We start from the raw sequence: 26320 nt of genomic DNA, 5'->3' as shown, positions 1-26320 counted from the left end.
TCTGTAGTGACGCCTCTAGCACTGAGATGCAGTGCCTTAAGACTGCTGCACCACTCGGGAGCCCCGTAAACATGTTATGCCAAACATTTTAGAGAAATAAGCTTTTTGTGTTTATGTACATTTTCTGGCTGCATTGAGCCTTTATAAAGGCCATTTCCGTTTGAGCTGACATATGCAGTGTTCACCGTGAATGCAGTCTCCGTGAACACAGGAACATTGCCTTTACATTTCAATCATGCTGTAGTGCGGATCTTCAGCGCAACGGATTGAATCGAGCCCTTGGGGTTTTCAGGAAAGTGGGGAGCTGGCTCCAACCACAAGGAGCTCTTCATCGACATTAAGGAAAAAACTGATTTACACAACACACATCCATGATGAAACACACAGTACAGTACTCAAAACACCATGATGATGTCAAAACACAGACTAGCATCCCTACTGACCTTCAAGGAGACATGCAGAGGGACGGACACTCATAACTCAAAAAGGTGTTACTGCCAAGACAATATGGCGACCATGCTTCAACCAAAATGTAGCTGTAGGGCACAGTTCTCAGCACATTTCTGACATTTGGTTTGTGAATGACATTTGTGACTGAACGCATCACTTACACTTGGGTCTGATATGTGGGGCCAGATTTAATCCTCACTTGGAATATAAAGTGAACCTGAGGCTCACTGTCAGCGGTACACAATTTAAAACACAGCAGGAGTGAGAAGAGTGTGTGCGTGTGAGAGAGAAAGGGACTGAGAAGAAAAGGAGTGACAGAATGAAAGGAGAGACTATTTGGCTGAGAGAACTCAGAAAGGATCTTCCTCTCCAATAAAAACAAATGAAGTTTGAATGTAAAAAATGAATGGCTTAAAAAGGACAACAGTACAATGTGAAATATTCAAAAGGATAGCATTCTTTGAAGCATTTAGTAAGTAGTTCATATACATATTGACAGGTTTCTAATACAGCATGTTTTCAATATCATACTTGTTTTCTTTCAGTTCAACATTTTTTTTTTTTTTACAAGTACAATAATAAAAAATGATAGACAACACCACGTAGGACTCACTTGTTAAGTTTATGGCAACGCTTCTTTTGAATGCATTTAGCATCTCTTGATCCATATCTTAAGTGTCATTGAGAAATGAACCTATTAAAGTACTCAGGATATACTGACTCCTCGTTCCACAGTAAAGGTGGGGACTCCCAGTCCCAGTCATTCCAAAAACCCTCTAGATTCCAAAAGGTTTTGGTAATGCTCGTTAGAATTTTGTCAGCCAAATGTGACTTTCTTTTCACGTAAAACCCCACCCATATACTGAACAAGGTCCACCACAACGTCAGCACTTGGTTTACCTGTTAAGTGACGTCTTCTCCCAATCAACATGGTCAAAGATGGCAGGCAGGCATGCATTAGTCTCCTTCTGTCATGGTTCAATTGTTCTCTCAGCACATTATGAATATTTTGTTTGAAAAATAAGATCATGTCCATTCGATTTTCATGACTACTATCTGTACCGTAAAAACCCCAAGGATGAAAAATAAGAACACTTTTCAAAGGACCAAAAATGGACACTCAAATCCACATTTTCACACACATTCACTCTTATACATACGCACTTTGAAAGGCAACAAATGTCCATTCTCCAAGGCAATAATGTCTTTGTGGCAACTCGGCCTTGACATTCCAAATGATGTCATTCTGGCACCTCCCTCTCCAGGAATGATAAAATATCCGATGTTTGATAAATGTTAACAAAATATAAAATGGCGATAAATCTATTTCAGTAAATACTGATGCAGATACAAAATAATAATGATAACTAAAATAATGATTATGAAGATTATGATAAAATACTACATGAAGTAGATACATTGCCTCTCCTTCCCTTCCAACTATAATGTCAACTTTTCACCCCAACGCTCTCTTATAGTCCCTCTGGGTGGGTTGTTCCCAATACTCTGATTCATAACATTTGGACAAAAAAAACATGATAGATAAAATGACTAGAGCCATGATGGAAAGAAGAGTTTGAGAGTATTTCCAGAAATGCAAAGTTTGCCTAGAGAGGCTGTTTGTTTCTTCCCACCTTGGTCTTCCTTTTTAAGTCTTCCTCAGCGTTGCTTTGATCTGGTTTTATTTTTAAAGTAAGGAGTTTTTCTTTTTCTTAAATGTTTTAAACTTCATTCCTGTTCAGAAATTTTACAATCCTCTTTTTTCTCCGTCATCATAGTCCACCCGTCAAAAGATGCACGTCCCATCCTGTTTAGGGCTGTTTGCTTCACTGACAATCCTCATCGTCCAAACATACCTGGAAAGGATACAAAAAGCAAGTGTGTATTGACACCAAGGATTACACAACCCTGTGTGTGGTGGAAACAGTGGGCATCTCCAAATATATGATGAGCAGAATACTTAAAAAAATACGTTGTGTTACCTTGAAGCTTATTATATAAACAAAAATAATAAGCAGCCATGGGCTAATAAATATTGAGCTTCATTTTTGACAGACACTTTTTTTGGTTTAACAATTTGCTAATTTGAGGATAATTTGGGGGAATATGAACACAAACAAATAGAACAGGGTGCTCAGTCTCACACCAAACAAATAGAACAGGGTGCTCAGTCTCATACCAAACAAATAGAACAGGGTGCTCAGTCTCACACCAAACAAATAGAACAGGGTGCTCAGTCTCACACCAAACAAATAGAACAGGGTGCTCAGTCTCACACCAAACAAATAGAACAGGGTGCTCAGTCTCACACCAAACAAATAGAACAGGGTGCTCAGTCTCACACCAAACAAATAGAACAGGGTGCTCAGTCTCACACCAAACAAATAGAACAGGGTGCTCAGTCTCACACCAAACAAATAGAACAGGGTGCTCAGTCTCACACCAAACAAATAGAACAGGGTGCTCAGTCTCACACCAAACAAATAGAACAGGGTGCTCAGTCTCACACCAAACAAATAGAACAGGGTGCTCAGTCTCACACCAAACAAATAGAACAGGGTGCTCAGTCTCATACCAAACAAATAGAACAGGGTGCTCAGTCTCACACCAAACAAATAGAACAGGGTTCTCAGTCTCATACCAAACAAATATTAGTCTTTTCAAATCCTTTAGAGCGTTGTAACATTCATTTCGGTGCCCTCTCACACGGGCGCACCACTGCCTTTTAAAAACGTACCGATCCTATACTCCTGTGTCTCCTCCTCCTCAGTGTCTCTCTCAGCCTCTCTCAGACTGCTCAAGGTACACAGATTTAGCTGGCTGGCTGCTCTGGGGAAACTGCAGAATATAAGAGGGGGTGGGGGAGGTGCAAAGGAGAGAAGGTAATTCAAGTGGTAATTTGTTTCTTAACTATAGTGGCAGAATTGAGTTTCTTAACTATAGTGGCAGAATTGAGTTTCTTAATAACTATAGTGGCATAATTGAGTTTCTTAATAACTATAGTGGCATAATTGTGTTTCTTAATAACTATAGTGGCAGAATTGAGTTTCTTAATAACTATAGTGGCAGAATTGAGTTTCTTAATAACTATAGTGGCAGAATTGAGTTTCTTAACTATAGTGGCAGAATTGAGTTTCTTATTAACTATAGTGGCAGAATTGAGTTTCTTAATAACTATAGTGGCAGAATTGAGTTTCTTATTAACTATAGTGGCAGAATTGAGTTTCTTAATAACTATAGTGGCAGAATTGAGTTTCTTAATAACTATAGTGGCAGAATTGAGTTTCTTAATAACTATAGTGGCAGAATTGAGTTTCTTATTAACTATAGTGGCAGAATTGAGTTTCTTAATAACTATAGTGGCAGAACTGAGTTTCTTAATAACTATAGTGGCAGAATTGAGTTTCTTAATAACTATAGTGGCAGAATTGAGTTTCTTATTAACTATAGTGGCAGAATTGAGTTTCTTAATAACTATAGTGGCAGAATTGAGTTTCTTAATAACTATAGTGGCAGAATTGAGTTTCTTAATAACTATAGTGGCAGAATTGAGTTTCTTATTAACTATAGTGGCAGAATTGAGTTTCTTATTAACTATAGTGGCAGAATTGAGTTTCTTAATAACTATAGTGGCAGAATTGAGTTTCTTAATAACTATAGTGGCAGAATTGAGTTTCTTAATAACTATAGTGGCAGAATTGAGTTTCTTAACTATAGTGGCAGAATTGAGTTTCTTATTAACTATAGTGGCAGAATTGAGTTTCTTAATAACTATAGTGGCAGAATTGAGTTTCTTAACTATAGTGGCAGAATTGAGTTTCTTATTAACTATAGTGGCAGAATTGAGTTTCTTAATAACTATAGTGGCAGAATTGAGTTTCTTAATAACTATAGTGGCAGAATTGAGTTTCTTAACTATAGTGGCAGAATTGAGTTTCTTATTAACTATAGTGGCAGAATTGAGTTTCTTAATAACTATAGTGGCAGAATTGAGTTTCTTAATAACTATAGTGGCAGAATTGAGTTTCTTATTAACTATAGTGGCAGAATTGAGTTTCTTAATAACTATAGTGGCAGAATTGAGTTTCTTAATAACTATAGTGGCAGAATTGAGTTTCTTAATAACTATAGTGGCAGAATTGAGTTTCTTAATAACTATAGTGGCAGAATTGAGTTTCTTATTAACTATAGTGGCCCATGAGATAAAGGACTTTAAAATATATTAACACAATGAAGAGTCACAAATATTTGGTTTCCCTAAGAATTATATAATAACCAACCTCTCCTTTTTTACCTTGTGCTTCGGACATCGTAGTGAAAAGTTATCTTCATTCAGAGAGCAGTCTGAGGAGAGGTGAAGGAAAAGTGATACAAATGACATAACCATCAACTCAGAAAATTATAACACTCAAAATAATTGGGTACTATTGTAGTTAACGTAGGCAGTGAGAGGTAAGGTTTAGGGCACAGCATATGAGTAATGAGATTTAACATTCGGTATTAAGGAAATGTTTTTCTGCTCTTACCTGCATCCATGGCACACGGGTAGTGATATCTCAGTGTGCAGCCTTTGCTGTAACAGCCGAGGGTTGAGCCAACCATTTCACAATATGAGCAGACCTGAAGACAGACAGACAGACATAACATAGAGAATAACAGAAGACAGTGAAAAAAACAATTAAACGTATAACTGTGGACGTCTGAGAACTGCTTTAGGTATATTGAGCTGAAAATAATATCTATATATAGTAACTAATATCATTACATTGTAAACTGTATAGACGTCAACAACAAAAAGATTACTCACTGTGTCTCTGGCACCATCTAGTGCCTCCTGTAGGCCATACAGTCTTCCATTGACCAGGTAAACCCCACTGGTCCAGACCATGCATGCCTCATGCACCCACAGCTCCTCTGGGTCCATAGGCATCTGAGGAAGTTGGGCCAGCTGTGCCAAAGGCCCAAGGGAGTCTAAGGTTGGGGGAGGAGGCTGGAATGGCAATGAGGCTTTGCTGTTGGATGGCACCATTCTTGGGGAATTCTCACTGGATTTCTGTCTCCTTTTAAATCTCGGGTGCGACGTCAGCTTTCTGTGTTGTGGCCTTTGTTGAGTGTCTTCTGTCTGCTGTTGCTGGCATGGTTGGTTTTGCTGACTGTAAGTGGGCTCATTCTGAAGTTCAGGTTGTTTCCTTAGATCAGTAACTGGCTTTAACTCTGGAGGCATGTCCCAATTAAGAACAGTTGTCTTGTTGGTGGTGCTTTTAGCAAGTTTGCTGGCCAGATAAAGCATCTCCCCTCCACCTGCTGGAGAGGCAGTGCCAACAGCAGTGGCAGGGGAAGTTGTACTTGTCTCTTGACTGAACATGCAATCACTATAAGTTGAGGACTTGATAATTGGCACATCTTGCAGTTCAGGGCCCTGGGTGGTCAACACATTTGAAATGGTGTCTAGATTTTGCACATTTCTACTCATCCCAGTAGTTACAAGACTCTGTCGAATCTGGGGTTGATTCTTGGGAAGCCTCGTAGCATATTCAGGAGGGTAGTAAGGTCCATAGAGATCCCCAAGGTTTTTGTAATTGGCCCATTTCTGGCACAGGCAGCAGAGAAGACGGCCAGAATGAATGGATTCAGTAATCACAGGGCCTGGTAGAAGGTACTCAGATGAAGGTAGAACCTTTCCTGCCTGGAGGGCAGAGTCTACATCCTCCAGTTCCCTCTTCTCTTTGACCCTCTCAATGTCTCCGTCTCTCCTAGGCAGTTGAGACAAAAGAGCTGAGGTCAGAAGAGCTTCAATACCACTACTGCTTGCTTTCCCTCCAACTGCTCCACGCTCTCCCTTCATCTTTTCCTCTTCACCATTCACAATTGTGCACACGGCTCCCATCTCAGCTACTTTCCTCTCCACATGTATGTATGGAGCAAAGGCACACTTGCTATTATCAGGAAAAACTCTGCTGTTTTCAAAATGTTCCCCTGCTCTTGTAGCCGCTTCCAGGTCATCTTTGGCCGCCGCTGCTGCTACTCCTCTTCTCCTCCTCCTCTGCCTGCCTCTTGATCCCACTACCTCACTCTCATCTTTCACCCCCCCTTGTTTCTGGCAGACTGATATCACTTCTGGCTCTGGCTGAGTGTCCTCACTTTCTGCATCCACTTTTACTGCTTGGGTCAAGACTGGTGGAATCTCAGGAGGAGTCATTTTCTGATCAGTTGGAGGAGTGACTGATGGGGCAGAGGCTGTAGTGCTAGGGCTTGGGGCTACCTGTGGACTAACAGTTGCAGGAGATTCAATGGGTGGGCCAGACAGAGCACTTGGGCTCGCATTCTGTGCCTGGGCCTGGGTGGCTTGAGCACGTTTTTGCTTATTCACACTTCCAACAGGCCTTCCCTTCTTCTTGCCTGATGGGAAATAGCCTTTGGGTACAGAATTGTCTGATTGTTTGGAATCTTGTGGTGACCCTGTCATTGCCAAAGATGACCTTGGAGAAGTTTGATGTGGCTGTCTTAGTAAGTGCCCTTGAGTCTGACTGTGGTGTGGTGGGGTTGTTCCATAATAGTCACTGCTACTGTAATCATCAAATCCAATCCCAGTTTCTTCAAGTTTTTGTCTCAGAAGGTTAGCAGCAGATTGTTCACCTCTTCGAGTCTCAAGTTGCTGGTAAGTATTAGTGAAATGTTGAATATCAGACAAGGCAGATGAAGAAGGTGGGGGGGAGCCCTGTACTGGACAAGGTAGTGGTGGAGGTGGGGGTAAGGGCCCTAACAAGGTGAAGTCAGCAGGTATCTCTTTATCTCTATCACCAGTACTAGATACTGCAGTCCCTAACCCAAAGTCAAAGTCTGGCTGCAAAGGTCTTGTAACAGTTCCTGTGGTGCCGCGTTTAAGAACTTGTGATGTCTGGTGAGGATCACAGGGGTATGCGGTGGGAGGTAACGGTCCAGTCTCATCAACCCCTCTGTAGGGCATAATGTCACTTAATGAGAGACTTTCATCGAGATAAGGTAAACATTCCTCTTCGTCCTGTGTGTCAGTAAACTGTGACATTTCAGTGTGAGAAAATCCAGCAAAATCATTTGAGTCAACATCGGTATGGCCGCTGTTAGTAGATTTCTTCACATTTGGTGTAATTTTCTGAACAATAGCCTCCAGTTTCAAACCTCTCCCTTTTCTTGGAGGCAGACTCTTCTTACCCTGAACAGGTGAGGAGGATTGTGAATAAGTGCTTTGTCCAGGTGTGGGACAAGGAGTATTAGGCGAACCAAGTGTAGTTATATCTGAACTGGATGAGTCATCGTCATTTTGGAGGCTGGATTCAGAGTAGGTCAAAGGTGAGTGATATGAACTAGGGGCACTCCTTTGCTGTGATACATCCTGATGCTGCCTCTTGGCTGGGATAGGGGAAATGAAAGAACGAACTCTCCTCCTCAACATTAATGGATTAGTGTCCCCAGAACCCCCAGTTTTATTTGGTCGATGGCTCTGTGGCATCTCGGAATTGACATTCCCACCAATACTGGGACCAACTGTTTTCATGGAATTAGGTGTTGGATGGAGTGATTTAAAGATTTCTTCTGTAACCACTCGGGAGACAGGTGATTCAAGAATGTTAGAGAGTGGTGGAGCTGTTGGAACCAATTGGGGGGCAACAGACCCAAGAGGAGCAGCAGGAGGTGGCTGTTGACTTCTCTGGTAAGGATCCCCCTCCAACATCCCCATACTCTCTCTACCAGAGTGTGTTGACTCCCACATTTTCATGTCATAGTAAGTGTTCTGATGAGGAACTTGCTGTTTAGCAAACGGTTGGCGATTGTGCAAAATGTCAGTTGGAGACTGCATTCTTTGTCTCTGCTCTGAATGACTGAGTTTATGTCTACCTGGAGAAGTACTGGACTGCATCATATCCTTGGTGGGTCTATTAATGGTAGTTGCCCAATCAAGCCTGTCATCCAAGTCATGAGCATGGAGGTGAGTATACATTTGTAATTTGTTTGCGGATTGTGGGTTTTGTAAATGAACTTGGGGTGAGTGGTAGGGATTGTGAAAATGGGGGTTACGTGGCATCATATTGCCCTCTCTTGCATCACCAAACCTGGAACCAGGAAAGCCACTGGCATGCCCTGCAGATAAATCTACACCATGCGGGTATGACTGATGTCTTGATGGTGGAGACAGAGGGTTGGTGGTAGAGGGATAGTGAGAGGTTTGCTGCAGATGTTGAGAGGGCATGGTGGTGGTCAAATCAATCTTACCTCTTCTAAGAGGCTCTGCATTCATAACCACAGATGGGTGTAAAGCCTTTTTATGACGCTCAACATCAGTTTCCTTGGTTGTAAGACCACTATGATGGACAGCCTCTGCAGTCTCCTTTGATGCTACCTTCACTCCAACCTCTTTTTTATCTCCCATCTCCTTACTGTTCCCTAGATCATTTGTTGATGGCAGTTGGATCACAGAGGCACCAATTGGACTTTTTTCCCGCTCTCTTTCACGTTCCCCATCCCTTTCTGGTGTACTGCGGCGATTGGGACAAACATCACATATGACAGAGCGGCGCTCTTTAGATGGAGGTAAAAGGGAGGATGTCAACATTTGAGACTCAATTTGACCTATGGTTCCAACACTGCCCGCTAGCGGCTCTGTTTTCTGCAATAGGAGTTCCTGTACAGCTGAAGATGAGCTGGGCAGACCTGAAGGGGGTTTCCTGTGAGGTAACGAGTAGTCGGCTAAATTGATGTGTTTTGGTGGAGGTCCAGACAAAAACTCTGTAGACTGTGGCATATGGGTCGGGTGACGCTGCGGTGTTGACATTTTATTTTTCTCTGAAGAAGTACTGTGAGATCCCTTAGTATCTACTCCTTCAGACTTCAAGGAGGATTGAGGTGATTCTGGTACAAAATCAGATCCAGGCCCCTGGCGCTGATTTAGTTGAAGAGGCTTTCCAGGGCTGGTCATTCGGGAGGGGTGGGAAGTGACCTCTCCAACTCCAGTTTGGGTTCTCATACTTTCAGCCATGCCATAAGGATGCCTGGTTTGGTACTGTTGCCGAGTCATATTTTGAGCCTGAAGATGGGCAGTTAGTGCCTGTTCAGATCGCCCATAGCGCCGGTCTAAGTGATAACCCTGTAGAACCTCCTGCAAGAGGCTTGGAAATTGATGCTGCAGTTGAGAATTATCATCATGTCCTCTTGCTCCTGATCCTTCTCTTCTCCTCACTGATCCCTCAACTGTAGTACCCCCGACATCCTTGGTGTGTTCAGGGGCATAACTGGGCTTTGGCTGATGGAAGCCTTGATACCTTGAATTTGATCCTGTTACACTCCCTGGACTAGGTCTCCCTCGGTTCTTCAAACCCATGGCAGCACCATGTGGTGACTCTTGGTAACCATATTTTTGAGGACCTGAGGGGGGATGATTTTGAGGGACAGACCGCCCAAAGTTAGATTTCTGGGGAACTTCATGATGAGAGGAATATACACTCAAATCCATTCCTTCCTCCCCGTTATGACGACTAGACTCTCTAAAGAAGCTGTCTGAATGTTTCTCCTCTATGCAGTTGTCTTGTGCACATGTAGCTTTTTCTGGATGATTTACCTCACAACGAGTTGACACAATAACACCCACTCCACCAGCATTGGGCTGTTCCTCAATATGTTGATCTTGATTGGAGTTGTCCAAATCTCGTGTCTTACATCGTTTTCCGTCCTTCTCATCCCCCTTTTTGTTACGGAAGGAAGATCGATCCAATTTATTTTCTTTGTCCTGCCCATCTTGTCGCATGTGTCCCTCTCGGGTCTGCTCTCTCGGGTCTGCACCATGGGTGCCTTTTTCAATCATCCCTCCACTTTCATCTTTAATTCCTTCATATTTAATTTCCCTTGTTTTCCTAAGCCCATTTTTAGTATTCACATCAGTGGCACCAGGCTCAGAAACACAGTTTGCGTGGAACTGAGGAGCAGGAGAGGGAATGGAGCATGATGGAGTAGAGGAAACAGGAGGGCGAGAATGTACGCTTGGACCAGGCTCAGCAGATTGAGGAGCAGAGGAGGGAGATGACAATGAAGGTGTCCGGGTTTCAGTTGTCTTTCTTTCAGAAACATCTGATGGATTCAGAGATTGTTTTGTAGAAGATTCCGTGAACATCCTCTTCCCTTGTGAAACCTGATCACTCTTTCCAGTATGGGATTGGTTTTTACTAGAACCCATGGACATTTGACTCTGAGATGGAGGAGGATAGTAGCCAGTTGGTTCTGATCCACTGCTTGTGCCACTCATCTGCCGCATTCTAGATTTCCCCCCCTCAGAAATCTGCTCATCTCGTTCCTCTTTGGCCCTTGATGATACTCTTTCGGACACCAGAAAGGAATCGTCATCACCTCCAGCCTCCGAGCTAGCACCTTCACCACCACCTATCCCACTGCTTGAGGCAGCACTGACACTTCGACTCCTTGGTTGAGTAGAGGGAATGGCTTGTAATGCCTGCAGCATTTGACTTTGTCCATCTTTCCCCCTTCTATGTGACATTAATGTGTCAGTGAGAAGCATATGTTGCACTGTATTGGGTAAATTCGCTACCTGTGATGTCAACGCATTTAGACTGTTCAAGCCAGGATCTTGCATGAGTTTGTCAAGAGGAGAAGATGAATAGACAGACGAGGATGACCCTTCTTCATGTGATCCTTTTCCTGTACCTGCAGCCATTCTGCTTCGGTTTGAGACTAAGTGACCACCTCCAGCGCTTGTATTCAGACCAGTAGCTTTGTTACTGCCACTGCTGCCACAACTACTGATGCTGCTGTTGGAGTTGGGTGTGGGACTCAACTGAGGCAAAGTCTGCAATAACCGACCACGGCAACTACGAGGATTTGGGGGGGGAGGATGTGATGGAACATGTGGGGGACATAAAGGGTTTCCATGACCTTCTGAGACACCCATCAACGGGGAAGGTGAGGAGCTACAACTGGGAGACTGCACTGCAGAGGCAGCTGGAGAGGGGTTAGATATAGGGCTGAAGTTTTGGTTAATCTGGCCCTGTTGGGGTTGAGAGTGCATTGGCGATTTGGAGATTTCTTGACACGGTTGTTGAGGCATTCCGGGATTGGTGGATTGGTGATGTTTAGAGTATACAGAACCTGGTGGAGGGGCATGATGCTGCATTTTGAGAGAGTTGTCGTAACCTACTCCTAAATTGTGCTGAGAATTGCGGTCCTGGAGGGTGGCTTGTTTGTGGAGTGGATGAGTTTGTGGGGAGTATGAGGGGTAACTTGAAGAGTGGTAACTCTGTGTAACATTCTCCAGTGATCCAACATTGTTTGTTGTAGCTGAACTTGAAATTGAGTTTGAATTAGAGTTCATATTTGGAGAGTTGTTGACTTTAGGTTCAAATCCACCACCACTGCTGGCCCCATCATGATATCTCTGTGGTGGGGAGCTGTACATTCCTGATGACCCTGTGGATGCACTACCCTGTGGGGAGTAGTGTGAGAACTGTGGAGGCATTCTGTGTCCAGAGATGGGATAAGTCCTATGCTGCTGTCCATGTTGCAGAGCTTGATGGGCGGGGTAATTCTGTCCATGTTGGCGGTGCTGCATCTGAGGCCCTGATGCTGGCTGCATTGCAGGGTTCTGACCCATTTTGTACTGATGGGAGGGGGAAAATGCTCCAGCACCACTGCTGCCACTGCTACTACCACCTGAGCCGGCCGTCGAACCATAGTCCAAAGGATAGGGAGACATCATCCCGGAGGAGCTCGTTCCAGCTTGTCTGTACTGCTGAGGTATATGTCCATCCATATTTGAGTACCCAAAACCTGCCCCATATGCCATACCTCCTCTTCTATGTCTGTCCTTTCCACCCATTGCAAAATAATAATCCATCGTTTCCTTTTGGTAAGGGTTGCTACTACTGCCACTGTGAATATTACCGTGTGATGATTCCCCAGCTCTGTTTCTTGCATCATAAGCAAGCATATGGCCAGCCTGACTAGGGTGGTGGTGCCCTCGATGGAGTAGGTGTCGACTGTGACTTTGAGGGTTTAGGGGTGTTTGCTGTTGCATCCCAGTGTAGTCGTCTGTCATCCTTGGGGATATCTGGGGATCTGTTGATGGTGGTTGGTAAGAGGGGCCACCTCCACCCCTACTAGTAAATCCAGGAGGAAGAGCTGGAGGTGCTGGACTGTTGGGGAAATTCTGCATGTTTTGATGAATTTTTACAAATTGTTTGAGGGAATGTTTTTTGTTCTGTAATGGCAGTTACTGTGTCAGTTGACTTCGTAGGCTTGCAGTTAAAGGATGGTGGTGAGTCCAACAAAGTCCAGCAGAGTTGAAGCAAGTGACTTTATCACAAATGTTTTATCACACTTGTAGCAGCAATCGAAGATGAAGCAAATACTGAGGCTTGAGCAGAAAATTACCAGTAATTTTCAATTAGATGCATCTAAAGAACTTCTGAAATCTGCTGATAATGTAAAGTAACTCCATTATAGGTGTAATAGTTGGAGAGTTGAGTTCAAATTACAACTAAAGATCCGTTTTTCTGTACTAAATGTAGTAGCGATTTCAAAGTTAAATGGATATGATACAAAGGTTGCAGTTTGGCACTAAATGTGAATATATCAAGTGCAAGAGCGACAACAGCACTTGAAATAATAGGCAACGGCACTTTCCACTGTATAAGAGCACAGGCAAACAGAGTTAAGATAAAATTGCAGTGGGATTCAATGGTGTCCCATGTGCAAAAACTTTTCAAGAGTAACCGAGTCACTGCCTTTTAGACTGCTGGACTGCCATTGCAAAAGTAATTCAGTTCTGGCAGGAGTAGCCTATGTGAAACAATAATTCTTCGCTCGTGTAGGTTTGCATGTATTTGACTAGTACCTGTGTAGAAACATCCTTAGAAATGCTCGCCTGTACTTTCATCCAATAAATGTCTCAAACCAAAAGGGGGAAAAATCCACTGACATTTGTGTGTTCTTGTTGAGATTAATACTTTTTGAAATTCTCATTTTTTTTGTCATTCCCTTAGATTTGTTGACGTATGTAGTTGGATTGTAGAAAAGTCTTTGGAACCCAGTTTCCCCCAACTTTAGTTCTTCTTCACCAGTGTTTATCTTGGTGCTCTTCTATATCTCCAACATTGTTCTGTCTTACCTCATTTTCTTTTTCTTTCAATCATTATTCAAATTGAACGTCTCCCACACCAATGTCCAAAAGTAAGGTTTCCATTTAATCAGCTTCTTCTTGTTTTTCTTTTGCAGTTTCTCTCCAGTATTTCCATCCATGCGAGTCCATCTCTCTTCAGTTGTTTACAGGAGCTCTGTGGAAATCTGAAAGAACAGAAAAAGAAACAAAAATAACTGTGTGTGTGCCACAACGACCACATAGCCTATACTGTACATAGGATATTACATCCAAAGATTCTGTGTGGGTTTTTGCTGACAAAGTAAGTACAGTGGGTTTGTTGTTAACCATTGCATAACCCCTTACTCTTTCTCACTGTGTTCTTTAACATATACCACATGGTCTATTTTAGTATTGTACTAACTGTAGGTCTTACTGTACAAATAGTCACGTACAGTGGGGCAAAAAAGTATTTAGTCAGCCACCAATTGTGCAAGTTCTCCCACTTAAAAAGATGAGAGGCCTGTAATTTTCATCATAGGTACACTTCAACTATGACAGACAAAATGAGAAAAAAAACATCCAGAAAATCACATTGCAGGATTATTTATGAATTTATTTGCAAATGATGGTAGAAAATAAGTATTTGGTCAATAACAAAAGTTTATCTCAATACTTGTTATATACCCTTTGTTGGCAATGACAGAGGTCAAACGTTTTCTGTAAGTCTTCACAAGGTTTTCACACACTGTTGCTGGTATTTTGGCCCATTCCTCAATGCAGATCTCGTCTACAGCAGTGATGATTTGGGGCTGTTGCTGGGCAACACGGACTTTCAACTCCCTCCAAAGATTTTCTATGGGGTTGAGATCTGGAGACTGGCTAGTCCACTCCAGGACCTTGAAATGCTTCTAACGAAGCCACTTCTTCGTTGCCCGGGCGGTGTGTTTGGGATCATTGTCATGCTGAAAGACCCAGCCACGTTTCATCTTCAATGCCCTTGCTGATGGAAGGAGGTTTTCACTGAAAATCTCACGATACATGGCCCCATTCATTCTTTCCTTTACACGGATCAGTCGTCCTGGTCCCTTTGCAGTAAAACAGCCCCAAAGCACGATGTTTCCACACCCATGCTTCACAGTAGGTATGGTGTTCTTTGGATGCAACTCAGCATTCTTTGTCCTCCAAACACAACGAGTTGAGTTTTTACCAAAAAGTTATATTTTGGTTTCATCTGACCATATGACATTCTCCCAATCTTCTTCTGGATCATCCAAATGCTCTCTAGCAAACTTCAGACGGGCCTGGACATGTACTGGCTTAAGCAGGGGGACACGTCTGGCACTGCAGGATTTGAGTCCCTGGCGGCGTGGTGTGTTACTGATGGTAGGCTTTGTTACTTTGGTCCCAGCTCTCTGCAGGTCATTCACTAGGTCCCCCCGTGTGGTTCTGGGATTTTTGCTCACCGTTCTTGTGATCATTTTGACCCCACGGGGTGAGATCTTGCGTGGAGCCCCAGATCGAGGGAGATTATCAGTGGTCTTGTATGTCTTCCATTTCCTAATAATTGCTCCCACAGTTGATTTCTTCAAACCAAGCTGCTTACCTATTGCAGATTCAGTCTTCCCAGCCTGGTGCAGGTCTACAATTTTGTTTCTGGTGTCCTTTGACAGCTCTTTGGTCTTGGCCATAGTGGAGTTTGGAGTGTGACTGTTTGAGGTTGTGGACAGGTGTCTTTTATACTGATAACAAGTTCAAACAGGTGCCATTAACACAGGTAACGAGTGGAGGACAGAGGAGCCTCTTAAAGAAGAAGTTACAGGTCTGTGAGAGCCAGAAATCTTGCTTGTTTGTAGGTGACCAAATACTTATTTTCCACCATAATTTGCAAATAAATTTATAAAAAATCCTACAATGTGATTTTCTGGATTTTTTTCTCTCATTTTGTCTGTCATAGTTGAAGTGTACCTATGATGACAATTGCAGGCCTCCCTCATCTTTTTAAGTTGGAGAACTTGCACAATTGGTGGCTGACTAAATACTTTTTTGCCCCACTGTATAATCTGCAATACAATAAATCAGGAGTCAACATGTCCAACTTCATAACATCATACTGTAATTACACTATATAATCACTTTTTGACCGCATCCTTTTTGATTTAAACCAAACTTTCCAGACATGTTTGCCCATGGAAGAAGTGGTCATAAAGTGACTTGTTGGACCTGAATGCCAAAACATTCAGGAGATAGAGGTGATCAAATTTGACCCATTTTGCATACCCCACCACACCAAGAGACATTAGGTTAGGGACGATACCAGTTTGTTAGTATCGCAGCAAGGGGAAAAAAAACACAAAGTGGATTTAACAGCCCTAATGTTGGAAACAAACATCCTTATGTTGTCATCCAGAGTCACATGTATTTATTTTCCAAGCTATAGCACACAATATTTGACATACAACAGGTTTTTAAAGGAGCGAAGAGTTTTGCAATATTGCGATACTGGTATCGTCCCGGCCCTATGAGACATCCATGTCTTTATCACTGGAAATGATCAACGGTTGAGTTTGATATCATTTTAAAAGCTTACAAACAGGGTTGGCTAACTATTTTATAATTTCTTGGAGAAAGAAAATAATTGATTTAGTTTATTTGTTGATGCTTAGACCCCACTTTACATCATCTGAAGTTTGTGTGTTGTGCCCGCCAATGGTTGAGACACAACATGCTATTGAATACAGAGTGGGTGTCATTTAAAGCATAGAAATGTTATTCATATAATGACTTATCCCTTCAGACCACTGCAATTTAACTGGTACACCATTGAAATTAAATGTGTACTTCTAATTACCACAAAGATGGCCGCTAGTCCACCCACCGTCAAATGTCAACTTAACTGGTCATGTATATTCTATTATCTATATTTCTATGCTTTTAATAGGTTTCCTATGGAGGATTGACAGTGTTATTTAAACCAACTTATATTCCCATTCAAGTCAACATTCTCTAATGTGTGGACCTCCAACCATGTATGTGGTACCATTTGAAAGTCAAAATGTCTATTTTTTTTTATACATTTATCAGACAAAACATGACAAGAGCATGCTGCGTCTCAACAGATGGTGGGCACAATACCAAAACCTCAGATGATAATTAGATAAATCAATCAATTATTAAAAAAACTGTTTGACAACCCTGTTTGTAAGCTTTTAAATATCAAATCTCAAAACGTTTATCGTTTCCAGTGAAAGCAAAATAGGTCAACTTTGACCACATTTAAATCACATTTTATTTAACCTTTATTTACCTTTGACCACATTTATCTCTTGAATGTTTTGGCATTCAGGTCTAAAATGTCACTTCCTGAGCACTTCTACAACGGGCAAATATGTATGAAAGGTTTTGTTCAAATCAAAAGGGGTGCAGTCAAAAAGTGACTGAATTCAAATGGATTTACCCAGAGGCCTAGCAGCATGAAGTCAAAACAGTGGCACAATAATGTCAAGATCACAATGAATCCATGTAGGCCTACATGGATTGTACATGATTACAAATAATCTTATAACGCTGTGGTAAACCAGCCATGTGGTTTCTTATCACCCCACTAAATTAATAAAACAGGTAGGTATAGCTCAACGTAAATGTATTTAACGGCTTTCTAAGGCATTCAATCAACAGGGACTCTAATTATGCGGTGACGCCACATTGATGGGGTCATCATTCATGAGGGGCCAATGTAACACGTCTATTGTCTGTTTTAAATACACTGTAAAGTGCTTAGTTGACCAATTGCTTGCAGCCAACTTCTGCAGTCTTTTGTAAAAGTGTCATTTGTATAGCCAAGGCCTTGAACCTTAGTCACTGTTCTAGCCATCAACCACCTGGTACCCTACCCTGAAACTTAGAGACTGCTGCCCTATGTACAGTCATTGAACACTGGTCACTTTAATAATGTTAACATACTGTTTTACCCACTTTATATATACAGTGCCTTCAGAAAGTATTCACACCCTTTGACTTTTTCCACATTTTGTTGTGTTACAGCCTGAATTTCAAATTGATTAAATTGAGATTGTGTGTCATTGGCCTACACACAACACCCCATAATGTCAAAGTAGAATTGTGTTTTTAGAGATTTTTTACAAATTAATTAAAAATGAAAAGCTGTAATGTCTTGAGTCAATAACTATTCAACCCCTTTGTTATGGCAAGCTTAATTTAGTTCTGAAGTAAACGTTTGCTTAACAAGTCACATTATGAGTTGCATGGACTCACTATGTGCAATAGTGTTTAACATATATATTTTTATGCCTACCTCATCTCTGTACCCCACACATACATTATCTGTAAGGTCCCTCAGTCTAGCAGCAAATTTCAAATACAGATTTAACCACAAAGACTGGGAGGTTTTCCAATGCCTCGCAAAGAATACAAATATTGCAAAACATGCATCCTAGTTGCAGTAAGGCACTAAAGTAAAACCGCAAAAAAAAGTGTCAAAGAAATGAACTTCCTGAATACAACATGTTATGTTTGGGGCAAATCTAAAAACAACACATCACTCTTCATATTTTCAAGCATGGTGGTTAGCTGCATCATGTTGTGGGTATGCTTGTCATTGGCAAGGACTAGGGAGTTTGAGGGTATAAAAATAAACGGAATAGAGATACGCACAGGTAAAATCCTAGAAGAAAACCTGGTTCAGTCTGCTTTCCAACAGACACTGGGAGACAAATTCACCTTTCAGCAGGACAATAACCTAAAACACAAGGCCAAATATACACTGGAGTTGCTTACCAAGACAACATTGAATGTTTCTGAGTGGCCAAGTCGCAGTTTTGAGTTAAATCGGCTTGAAAATCTATGGCAAGACTTGTAAATTGCTGTAGCAATGATCAACAACCAACTTGACAGAGCTTGAAGAATTTTTTAAAGAACAATGTGCAAATATTGTACAATCCAGGTGTGCAAAGCTCTTAGAGACATACGTAGAAAGAGTCACAGCTGTAATCGCTGCCAAAGGTGGTTCTAACATGTATTGATTCAGGGGTGTGAATACTTATGTAATGGAAATAATGTATTTATTTTCAAAACATTTGAAACATTTCTAAAAACATGTTTTCACTTTGTCATCATAGGTTAGTGTGTGTAGATGGCTGTAACAACTAAATGTAGAATAAGTAACAACTAAATGTGAAATAAATCAAGGGGTATGAATACTTTCTGAAGGATCTGTACATACTATATTCTAGTCATGGCTCATCCTATATAACTACTGCTGTACACACCTTTTCTATTCATATACTGTCTTTACACATTATATATAAACAGTTGAAGTCTGAAGTTTACAAACACTTAGGTTGGAGTCATTAAAACTAGTTTCTCAACCACTCCACAAATGTCTTGTTAACAAACTATAGTTTTGGCAAGTCAGTTAGGACATCTACTTTGTGCATGACAAGTAATATTTCCAACAATTGTTTACAGACAGATTATTTAACTGTATCACAACTCCAGTGAGTCAGAAGTTAACACACACTAAGTTGACTGTGCCTTTAAACTGCTTGGAAAAATACAGAAAATTATGTCATGGCTTTAGAAGCTTCTGATAGGCTATTGACATCATTTGAGTCAATTGGAGGTGTACCTGTGGATGCATTTCAAGGCCAACCTTCAAACTCAGTGCCTCTTTGCTTGACATCATGGGAAAATCAAAAGAAATCAGCCAAGACCTCAGGAAAAGAAAATGTAGACCTTCACAAGTCTGGTTCATCCTTGGGAGCCATTTCCAAATGCCTGAAGGTACCACGTTCATCTGTACAAACAATAGTACGGAAGTATAGGGACCACGCGGCCATCATACAACTCAGGAAGGAGACACATTCTGTCTCCTAGAGATGAACGCACTTTGGAGCGAAAAGTGCAAATCAATCCCAGAACAACAGCAAAAGACCTTGTGAAGATGCTGGTGGAAACAGGTACAAAATGATCTATATTGACAGTAAAACAAGTCCTAATATTGACATAACCTGAAAGGCCGCTCAGCATGGAAGATGCCACTGCTCCAAAACCGCCGTAAAAAAGCCTAAATATGGTTTGCAACTGCACAAGGGGACAAAGATCGTACTTTTTGGAGAAATGTCCTCTGATCTGATGAAACAAAAATAGAACTGTTTGGCCATAATGACCATCGTTATGTTTGGAGGAAAAAGGGGGAGGCTTGCAAGCCGAAGAACACCATCCCAACCTTGAAGCAAGGGGGTGGCACCATCATGTTGTGGGGGTGCTTTGCTGCAGGAGGGACTGGTGCACTTCACAAAATAGATGTCATCACGAGGAAAGAAAATTATGTGGATACATTGAAGCAACATCTCAAGACATCAGTCTGGAAGTTCAAGTTTGGTCGCAAATGGGTCTTCCAAATGGACAATGACCCCAAGCATACTTCCAAAGTTAAGGACAACAAAGTCAAGGTATTGGAGTGGCCATCACAAAGCACTGACCTCAATCCTATAGAAAATGTGTGGGCAGAACTGAAAAAGCGCATGCGAGCAAGGAGGCCTAAAAACCTGACTCAGTTACACCAGCTCTGTCAGGAGGAATGGGCCAAAATTCGCACAACTTATTGTGGGAAGCTTGTGGAAGGCTATCTGAAATGTTTGACCCAAGTTAAACAATTTAAAGGCAATGTCACCAAATACTAATTGAGTGTATGTAATCTTCTGACCCACTGGGAATGTGATGAAAGAAATAAAAGCTGAAATAAAGAATTCTCTCTACTATTATTCTGACATTTCACATTCTTAAAATAAAGTGATGATCCTAACTGACCCAAGACAGGGATATTTTACTCTGATTAAATGTCAGAAATGGTGAAAAACTGAGTTTAAATGTATTTGGCTAAGGTGTATGTAAAGTTCCAACTTCAACTGTGTAATATATATATATATAGTGCTGTGAAAAAGTATTTGCCTCCTTCCTGATTTCTTATTTTTTTCACATTTATCACACTTATGTTTCAGATGATCAAAACAAATTTTAATATTACACAAAGATAACCCAAGTAAACACAAAATGCTGTTTTTAAGTGATAATTTTATTTCTTAAGGGAAAAAAGCTATCCAAACCTTCCTGTGACAAAGTAATTGCACCCCCTTGTTAATTAAATTAAAAATCAATAAAAAAATGTTTTAGGCAAGTCAGTTAAGAACAAATTCTTATTTTCAATGACGGCCTAGGAACAGTGGGTTAACTGCCTATTCGGGGCAGAACGACAGATTTGTACCTTGTCACCTGGGGGATTTGAACTTGCAACCTTTTGGTTACTAGTCCAACGCTCTAACCACTAGGCTACCCTGCCGCCCCAATCATGAATTAACTGTGGTTAATCACATTTTTTGGAAAGCTGAGTTCAATTTCACTAGCCACACCCAGGCCTGATTACTGCCAGACCTATTGAATCAAGACATCACTTAAATAGAACCTGTCTGACAAAGTGAAGTAGGCCAAAAGATCATGCCGCGATCCAAAGAAATTCAGGAACAGATGTGAAACAAAGTAATTGACATCTATCAGTCTGGAAAGGGTTACAAAGCCATTTCTAAAGCTTTGGGACTCCAGCGAACCACGGTGAGAGCCATTATCCACAAATGGAGAACATTTGGAACACTGGTGAACCTTCCCAGGAGTGGCCAGCCTACCAAAATTACTCCAAGAGCGTAGCGACGACTCATCCAAGAGGTCACAAAATAACCCACAACCACATCTAAAGAACTGCAGGCCTCACTTGCCTCAATTAAGGTCAGTGTTCATGACTCAACCATAAGAAAGAGACTGGGCAAAAATGTCATCCATGGCAGAGTTCCAAGGCGAAAACCACTGCTGACCAAAAATAACAAAGGCTCATCTCACTTTTGGCAAAAAAAAACATCTTGATGACCCCCAAGACTTTTGGGAAAATATTCTGTGGCCTGACGAGACAAAAGTTGAACTTTTTGGAAGGTGTGCGTCCCGTTACATCTGGCGTAAAAGTAACACAGCATTTCAGACAAAGAACATCATACCAACAGTCAGATATGGTGGTTGTAGTGTGATGGTCTGGGGCTGCTTTGCTGCTTCAGGACCTGGGCGACTTACTGTGATTGATGGAACCATGAATTCTGCTCTCTACCAAAAAAAATCCCGAAGGAGAATGTCCGGCCATCAGTTCGTGACCTCAAGCTGAAGCGCACTTGGGTTCTGAAGCAGGACAATGATCCAAAACACACCAGCGAGTCCACCTCTGAATGGCCTAAAAAAAAAAATGTGAAGGTTTGAGTGGCCTAGTCAAAGTCGGGCCTTGAATCCGATTGAGATGCTGTGGCGTGACCTTAAAGGTGGTCCATGCTCGAAAACCTTCCAATGTGGCTGAATTAAAACAATTCTGCAAAGCAGAGTGGGCCAAAATTCCTCCACAGCGATGTGAAAGACTCATTGCCAGTTATCGCAAACACTTGCGATTGCAAACGATTGCAGTTTGTTGCTGCTGAGTGTGGCACAACCAGTTATTAGGTTTAGGGAGCAATTACTTATTCACATAGGGTCATGAAGGTTCGGATAGCTTTTTTCCCTTAATAAATAAAATCATCACTTAACTGCATTTTGTGTTTACTTGGGTTATCTTTGTGTAATATTTAAATTTGTTTGATGATCTGAAACATTTAAGTGTGACAAATGTGCAAAAAAATAAATCAGGAAGGGGGCAAATACTTTTTTACAGCACTGTATATGCTGGAAACGGCAGATTTTTAATGGAATATCTACATAGGCCCATTAATAGCAACCATCACCCCTGTGTTACAGTGGCACGTTGTGTTAGCTAATCAAAGTTTATCATTTTAAAAGGTTAATTGATCATTAGAAAACCCTTTGCAATTATGTTAGCACAGCTGAAAACTGTGGTTCTGATTAAAAAAGCAATAAAACTGGCCTTCTTTAGACTAGTTGAGCATCTGGAGCATCAGCATTTGTGGGATCGATTACAGACTCAATGGCCAGAAACAAAGACCATTCTTTTGGAACTCGTCTGTCTATTCTTGTTCTGAGAAATGAAGGCTATTCCATGCGAGAAATTGCCAAGAATGCAAGAAATTGCCCTTCACAGAACAGCAAAAACTGGCTCTAACCAAGAGGACAAGTACATTAGTGTCTAGTTTGAGAAACAGACATCTCACAAGTCCTCAACTGGCAGCTTCATTAAATAGTACCCGCAAAACACAAATCTCAATAGTGAAGAGGCGACTCCGGGATGCTGGCCTTCTAGGCAGAGTTGTAAAGAAAAAGCCATATTTCAGACTGGCCAATAAAAATAAAATATTAAGATGGGCAAAATAGCACAGACACTGGACAAAGGAACTCTGGTTAGAAGACCCCTTTGTTCAGGGACACATTATTCAATTTCTGTAAGTCACATGTCTGTTGAACTTATTCAGCTTATGTCTCAGTTGTTGACTCTTGTTATGTTCATACAAATAGTTAAGTTTGCTGAAAATAAACGCATTTGACAGTGAGAGGACGTTTGGACATACCTACTCATTAAAGGTTTTTCTTTATTTTTTCTATTTTCTACATTGTAGAATAACATTGAAGACATCAAAACTATGAAATAACACATATGGAATCATGTAGTAACCATAAAAGTGTTAAGCAAGTCCAAATATTTTTTTATGAGATTCTTTAAAGTAGCCACCCTTTGCCTTGATGACAGCCTTGCACACACTTGGTATTCTCTCAACCAGCTACATGAGGTAGTCACCTGGAAGGCATTTCAATTAACAGGTGTGCCTTGTTAAAAGTACAATTATGGAATTTCTTTCCTTCTTAATGCGTTTTAGCCAATCAATTGTGTTGTGACAAGGTAGGGGTTGTATACAGAAGACAGCCCTATTTGGTAAAAGTCCATATTATGGCAAGAACAGCTCAAATAAGCAAAGAGAAACAACAATCCATCATTACTTTAAGACATGAAGGTCAGTCAATACGTAACATTTCAAGAACTTTTAAAGTTTCTTCAAGTGCAGTCGCAAAAACAATCTAGTGCTATGATGAAACCGGCTCTCATGAGGACCGGAAGGAAGACCCAGAGTTACCTCTGCTGCAGAGAACTAGTTAATTTGAGTTACCAGCCTCAGAAATTGCAGCCCAAATAAATGCTTCACAGAGTTCAAGTAACCATCCCATCTAGCTTGTGCTTAGTGGAACTATGATTTGTTTTCCAACAGGACAATGACCTACACACCTCCAGGCTGTGTAAGGGCTATTTTACCAAGAAGAGTGTGATGGAGTGCTGCATCAGATGACCTGGCCTCCACAATCACTCGACCTCAACCCAATTGAGATGGTTTGGGATAAGTTGGAACCCAGAGTGAAGGAAAAGCTGCCAACAAGTGCCCAGCATATGTGGGAACTCCTACAACACAATTGGGAAAGCATTCCAGGTGAAGCTGGTTAAGAGAATGCCAAGAGTATGCAAAGCTGTCATCAAGGCAAAGGTTGGCTACTTTGAAGAATGTAAAATATATTTTGATTTGTTGAACACTTTCTTGGTTACTACATGATTCCATGTGTTATTTCATAGTTTTGATGTCCTCACTATTATTCTACAATGTAGAAAATAGTAAAAAATAAAGAAAAACCCTTGAATGAGTAGGTGTCCAAACTTTTGACTGGTACTGTATATGCATTTATATCCCATTCTCTGACATTGCTCCTTCTGATATTTCTGAATTTCTTTATTTGTGTTTTTCTGGATTTTGTGTGCATTTGTATAGATTTTTTTTTTTTTACTGCTAGGCTGGATTTCTCTGCACCTGCAAATCTGTTAATATGACCAATAATCTTTTATTTGAATGATAATTGGCAGGTTTCAATCGTGACAGTTAAATGATATCGTTACACATTTTGTCAGTTTCGTTTTCCATGTCAGTTTACTACTACATCCAGCCTAATAGGTTTGGGGTTGAATACGTTTGGACCAATATTACTCCGTTTTACTGACTGTAATTAAAATGTTGATGGTGGGGACGTGATAATAAATTAATTATGGTATAAAATGTTGTCATTAATTGAATGCTAGCTACAACATGACAGTTTATGAAGAAACAACAGCCAATTCGATTAGAGACAAATGACGCTTTTATTGACACCACAGTGCTGTCACATCAGGTGTTAAACGTAACCACTGGCCTCACGCACTGTAAACAAGTTGTCTGTAGAGTTATAGGCCAGGACAGAAGTAGGTTGATGAACCACGTCCTCTACTAAAACCAATGCCATCCATGGCACACATATTATGATGAAGCTAGCAAAAACTGTGGATTGTGAATAACATTGAATAGGACGCTAAATGTTTAATATCAGCTAGCCATTTGAGCACACACTATTTTATTTCGTTAGCTACAGACCAAACTATGCGCGAGCAGCTACAAGAATCTAGATAGTAGTTTCATGTTGACGTTAGTTGTAGCTAATATTAGCTAGCTAGCACGTTTAACGTTAGCTTCATGCATCACAATTAGTGGGTGCTGCTGAACTAGCTAGGCTATAGAACCCCATTTGCGTCATTGCAAATTGTGTTTGAGTTATTTTGCTGCAATTTAGCTACGTTAGCTATCCTGATAAAATAGATTTGTGCACAACGAACACAATTAGCTAGCTAACTAGCAATGCTATCTACCTGGTCTGTCCAATAATCATAATAGGACGAGGAGGCAAGCAGCTTACAAAAAGAGGGTGATTAGGTGCAGATGTTAGAAATACAGCAGTGGTAGGTGGGTAAGCATATATAACGCTGAATAAAGCGGATGCTGCTGAAGACACTATTCCCCCCAACATGTAATTTCCTCTTACTAAACGCAGAGAAAAACAAAACAGAGACACTCTTTCAATGCATACGTTACCTGGGAACGCTTAAGGCCCCACGAAGAGTAAAAGGTTGTTTTGTGACACTCCCGCTGCTCTGGCAGGAAACCTCGGTCTTGAGTCGACTGCTCCGCCGCTTTTCCCTCAACCTCTGTCGTCTTGACAACCCCGACCAGCGGCGGTGAGTCGGGGGCCCCGTCACAATCAAATCCCGGGCCTTTCCTCCAATTTTCCCTTTCTTTTGTCCTCACCTCCACAAATTATGAGAGCACAATCGGGGTGCCTGTAGGTCCCGTAACCAGTGAGGTCCATACACCCCCTCCCCTCTTGTTCCCTCTCCTTTCCCTCTTTCACACACTGTTTAGGTGAAGCCACCTAGCTCGAGCTCAAATTAAACGCATTGCCAGTGTCACCGTACTAACTGTACAACTAATAATTATACATCTCAAGTGCCTATTTCCATGATACGTACATCGTATAAAAGCATGCATCTATCCGTAGACCTATTCGTTTGCCTGTTACTGTTTTTTTTTTGCTACTGAAAGACCGCCTTGAAAATGCATACACTCATATTCCTGCACCCCCTCCCTCCTCTCTTCTCATCTCTTCACATCACATCCCTCCATCTCCCCTGCTTTCCCAATATTTTCTACTTAATGATTTTATATATATATATATATATATATATATATATATATATATATATATATATATATATATATATATATATACACACTGAGCGCAAAAGATTACTGTTTTGAACCACTGCATTTTGCTATCTTTGCTCTGGGGTTGAGTCTTTCAATCAGTCTCTTTGTTCTTATTTCATCCAAGTGCATGATTACTGAATTCACT

At 41.2% G+C, this 26320-nt stretch overlaps 1 protein-coding gene across 4 annotated transcripts; it reads right to left on the bottom strand.

The window, feature by feature from the left end:
* Positions 1–886: 886 nt before the first annotated feature.
* tcf20 (transcription factor 20) lies at positions 887–26019 on the bottom strand. 4 transcript variants are annotated; one of them, XM_036941142.1, is made up of 7 exons: positions 25504–26013; positions 21704–21857; positions 5258–13773; positions 4977–5070; positions 4731–4794; positions 3188–3288; positions 887–2306 (listed from the first exon to the last, which is right to left on the bottom strand). In XM_036941142.1, the coding sequence occupies exons 3-7, from the start codon at positions 12641–12643 to the stop codon at positions 2290–2292; spliced, it is 7662 nt and encodes a 2553-aa protein (XP_036797037.1). In that variant the 5' UTR covers positions 12644–13773; positions 21704–21857; positions 25504–26013; the 3' UTR covers positions 887–2289. The 4 variants fall into 4 exon arrangements, with proteins under 4 accessions (XP_036797037.1, XP_021413752.2, XP_021413753.2 ...); XM_021558077.2 differs by lacking the exon at positions 21704–21857 and having other exon boundaries at positions 25504–26019; XM_021558078.2 differs by lacking the exon at positions 21704–21857 and having other exon boundaries at positions 4745–4794; positions 25504–26019.
* Positions 26020–26320: the final 301 nt, after the last annotated feature.

Source organism: Oncorhynchus mykiss, chromosome 13, assembly GCF_013265735.2.
Source record: "Oncorhynchus mykiss isolate Arlee chromosome 13, USDA_OmykA_1.1, whole genome shotgun sequence".
In the NCBI taxonomy this organism is placed as follows: domain Eukaryota; kingdom Metazoa; phylum Chordata; class Actinopteri; order Salmoniformes; family Salmonidae; genus Oncorhynchus; species Oncorhynchus mykiss.
The sequence above is the reverse complement of the archived record's forward strand: the minus strand, read 5'-3'. Positions and strand labels throughout refer to the sequence as shown.